The sequence below is a fragment of the Hydra vulgaris genome, chromosome 02 (genome assembly GCF_038396675.1).
Source record: "Hydra vulgaris chromosome 02, alternate assembly HydraT2T_AEP".
NCBI lineage: Eukaryota > Metazoa > Cnidaria > Hydrozoa > Anthoathecata > Hydridae > Hydra > Hydra vulgaris.
The window spans coordinates 4,605,174-4,609,278 of record NC_088921.1 but is presented as its reverse complement, the minus strand read 5'-3'; the positions used below and the strand labels follow the sequence as shown (position 1 = coordinate 4,609,278).

General features: G+C 26.8%; 1 protein-coding gene across 1 annotated transcript; it reads right to left on the bottom strand.

Annotated features, from left to right (window-relative positions):
* Nucleotides 1–3,122: 3,122 nt before the first annotated feature.
* On the bottom strand, nt 3,123–3,602 carry LOC136075742 (uncharacterized). The gene has a single exon (XM_065789177.1). The coding sequence runs from the start codon at nt 3,600–3,602 to the stop codon at nt 3,123–3,125; it is 480 nt and encodes a 159-aa protein (XP_065645249.1).
* Between the last annotated feature and the right edge of the window lie 503 nt (nt 3,603–4,105).

The following is a 4,105-nucleotide window of genomic DNA, read 5'->3' as shown; positions in this document are numbered from 1 at the left end:
GTTAACATGTTAAAGTTGTTTAAGTTAATGTATCATTATAGATTTATTTTAATAACTTCTAAAAAAGACTGTCAATATTTAGAATATTAAAATCCATATTTACTAAATGATATTTTAAATTAACTTTGAATTGCGGAAGTGTTTGTTTTATATTATGAACAATCTGTTTAAAACTTTTCCATAAAACAGATCCCCGATACTGAACAGATAAGAACATAACTTTAGATTAAATTTTGGAGTTACAAAAATGTTTCCGGAAAATCTGGTTGGGTATTTATGGCATATTTTACTAAAATATTGATTAAATATTGTTGGAGATAGTTCGTGTTTTATTTTATACATGAATTGTATAACTAAATATATATTAATTTTGTACACGTTTAATGATCCAAACTTACTTAGAAGTGGCTCGCAAGGCACATTTCTTGTTGCTCCAAATACAATTCGGCAAGCATGTTTTTGTTTTGAATAAATTTTTTTCATCTTTGTGTAACTTGTGCTTGCCCATACAATATTTCCGTAAGTTAAACAACTATGTATAAAAGAAAAATATAAATTTTATAAAGACCTAATGTTTAAGAATGGTTTTGCTTTATACATTATTGCAATATTTCTTGAAAGTTTTCTTTCCAGAGAGCTTATATGAGTCTTCCAAGATAAATTTTCATCTAAAATAACACCTAAGAAATTTACAAATGTTTGTCTAGCAATACTTATTTATTTTCAGATCAGGTAATTTTAGGGGAAGATTATCCGTTTTATTTTGTTTATGAAATAGTATATACTTAGTTTTTGTTACGTTAAGCGATAATTTATTGCACGTAAACTATTCGTTTACTTTAATTAACTCTCCATTAACCACTGTAAAAAGCGTTTTAATATCCTTATGTGAATAAAACAGGTTGGAGTCATCCGCAAGTAAAATAAAATTTAATAAGTTTGATATAAAAGATAAATCATTTACATAAAGTGAAAATAAAAGCGGTCCTAAAATCAAGCCTTGAGGAACTCCGCACGTCAATATATTTTTTGACATTTTACCTGTTTCATATTGTATAAACTGTTTTCTGCTTGATAGATATTCTTTGAACCAAAGTAAGTTATTGTTTTTTATTCCATAATGTTCAAGTTTTTTAAGAAGAATGACATGATTAACGGTGTCAAAGGCTTTATACAGATCAATAAAAACTCCTATTGTCAAACAATCATCATTGAAGGCATTTGTTACATGGGTTACTAGCTCGGTCAAAGCGTGATCGGTTGAGTGATTTTTTTTTTAAACAAATTGCTTGTTGAACAACATGTTATTTATCGTTAAGTAGCAGTTAGGCCTATTATACATTATGCGTTCGAATAACTTAGAAAAGCATGGCAGAACCGATATTGGTCTATAATTTGAAGTATTTTTGTCTTCACCAGATTTAAAAATAGTTGAGATTCGTGCAATTTTTAGTTTTTCTGGAACAGTACCTGATTTAATATTAAGATCAAAAATGTGATATAGAGCTGATTTTATAATATTAAAAACTGATTTTACAACATGCACGCTAATTTGATCAACACCTGCACTAGTGTTGTTTTTAAGACTATCTAAAGCAGATCGCAACTCATAAATATCTAGTTTAGATTCATCCATTACATTATCATAGGTTTTTAACTATAAATCATATGAAGAAGAATTTGACGGAATTTTTTCAGCTAAGTTAGGCCCAACATTAAGAGAGAAGCTGTTTAAATTTTCAGCAATTATTGCTTTATCGTATACATAAATTTACCATCTAATAAAATTCTTTTCTTATTTTTTTCATAATTTTTTTAGTTGCCAATAATTTCTTTAATTACCTTCCACATCTTTTTAGTGTTTCCGTTAGTTTTTTCTAACAACTTTAAGGAATATAGTTTTTTGGAGTTTTTTTTAGTTTTTTCAAATATATTTTTATAATGCTTATAGTTTGTTTCATTTTTATATGTTTTATTATTTAAGAACTTTTCATGCAACTTTTTTTTTTCTTCGAGGATTTTAGTAGGCCCTCAGACATCCAAGGACATAGGAGCGACTTAATATTTATAATAATTTTTTTCTCAGGAAACGCATTTTCATTTTGATTACAAAAATGATGAAGAAATAGTTCGTAGGCTTTGTTTGCCTCACTTGATTTCAGTATAAGGTCCCAATCAATTTTATATTTTAAAAGGTCTTGGCATTGTTGTAAGGATTTTTCATTGATCTGCTTCTTGTATATAACAGTTTTTGAAGGCTTATTGTTAATTGTAATATTTTTAGTAATTAGAAAAGTAACATAATGATCTGATAAATGGGGTTTTCATAGAAATTGTTGGTGATCATATTGTCTAGTAGTGTAGAAGAGTTTTTAGTAATTCTGGTTGGCTTATTTATTGTTAGAATAACATTATGTTGAAGAAGAGTATCTATAAAATATTTAATTTTATTTGAAGCATGTCTCATCAAGTCCAAATTGATGTCTCCGACTATGTATACATGCTTTCGTTCTTTATTGACGTTAGTTAAAAATGTATTTAAAAGAGTTTTAAACACTTTTAAATTGTCAGCTGGTTTCCTATAAGTAGCATTAATTATAATGTTTTTTGTGGTTTTATTAACAATTTCAATGCATAATGACTCACAATCTGTTTCATTAACGCATAGGTCATAACGTGAGACAAAGATAATTGAATTGCGAACAAATATACTTACGCCTCCGCCACAATATTTTTTCCGCGGTTGATGAATTGACGTGTAATTAATTTATTCAAAATGTAAATTTTGTTCATTGTATTTGCACCACGTTTCTGTTATGCAAATAATGCTAAACTTGTGTTTTATTTCATCCAAGAAAAGTTATAAGTTTTCAATATTTTTATTTAGACTTCTGATTTTAATGTTTAATATTGAAAATGCTTCTTTATTTTTTTTTAAATATTGTGCAGATTCCGAAACCGTGTAGTATTTACTTTCAAGACAAAATTCATCGAAACAATTTGTATCAGTATCATTATCACTAAGATTATCAAAAAAAAATTTAAATTCATGGCGTTCGTCCATTTAAGATATAAATAAAGATAAATTATTAATTAGAAAAAATTAAAGAAAAAAAAATTACCTATTTAGCCTTCAGATTAAACTCTTTTAAAACTATTAGCTTGTCGTACTCTATAACGGCATATTTTCCAACATTACGCGAAATCTTCATTTTTTCTCTTAATTCACGTCTTTTTTTGCTTGTTTCGTATGAAAAATCTTCATTGATAAAAATGCCTGTTCCTTTAAGCATCTTTGCGTGTTTAAAAAAGTTCTCTTTGTCTTTATAATTCAGCAATTTAACTATGATAGTTCTTGGTTTATCCTTAACATTCTCTGTGAAAATACGTCTTTCGATGCGGTGCGCTCTTTTAATAAATATGTTACTTATTTTTAACTGTTCATTTAAAATATGTTTGATTTTTTTTTCAGCTTGTTCCCATGTTTCTTTTTCATTTTCTTGTACACCCTCTATTCTAATATTATTTCGTCTATTTCTATCTTCTAACTTTCTCATACTTTCTTTTAGTCGATCGCTTATTTTATTTGCTTCGTTCTCCATAAATTTTAAATGTACTGTCTGGTTTAAAACTGTTGAAATTTCTGTATTTGTTAACTTTTTAAGTTCCTTTTAAAGGTTTATAATTTTTTCATTAACTAAAGTATCTTGTGTAAACTCGATACTTTTTTCTAAGTCTTTAACGTGTAGCTGTATTTCTTGTTGCTTTTTTTCGACAAACAAAATACGGTTTGTTATATTTTCAATTAAAAGTAAAATCATGTCCATTTTGTCACTTTGAATTGCTGCATTTCCTGAAATAATTTTTATTAGCGATTTTTCTTGCGACTTAAATTTCTCCTCTATTATATTTTTAATTTCTTTTTTGCTTGCTATTTGTAAAAATATTTTTTTTAAATAAAAATATTCAATGTTTTTTCTTTCAAAAACTTAAAAATACTCCTTTTTTTTTTTAATTCTTACACTGCAAAAACACGTCTGTTCATGAAGAAAGCATGCAGCAAGAAAAATTTTTGTTGTAAACGATATCCATTGTTGTTAACGAT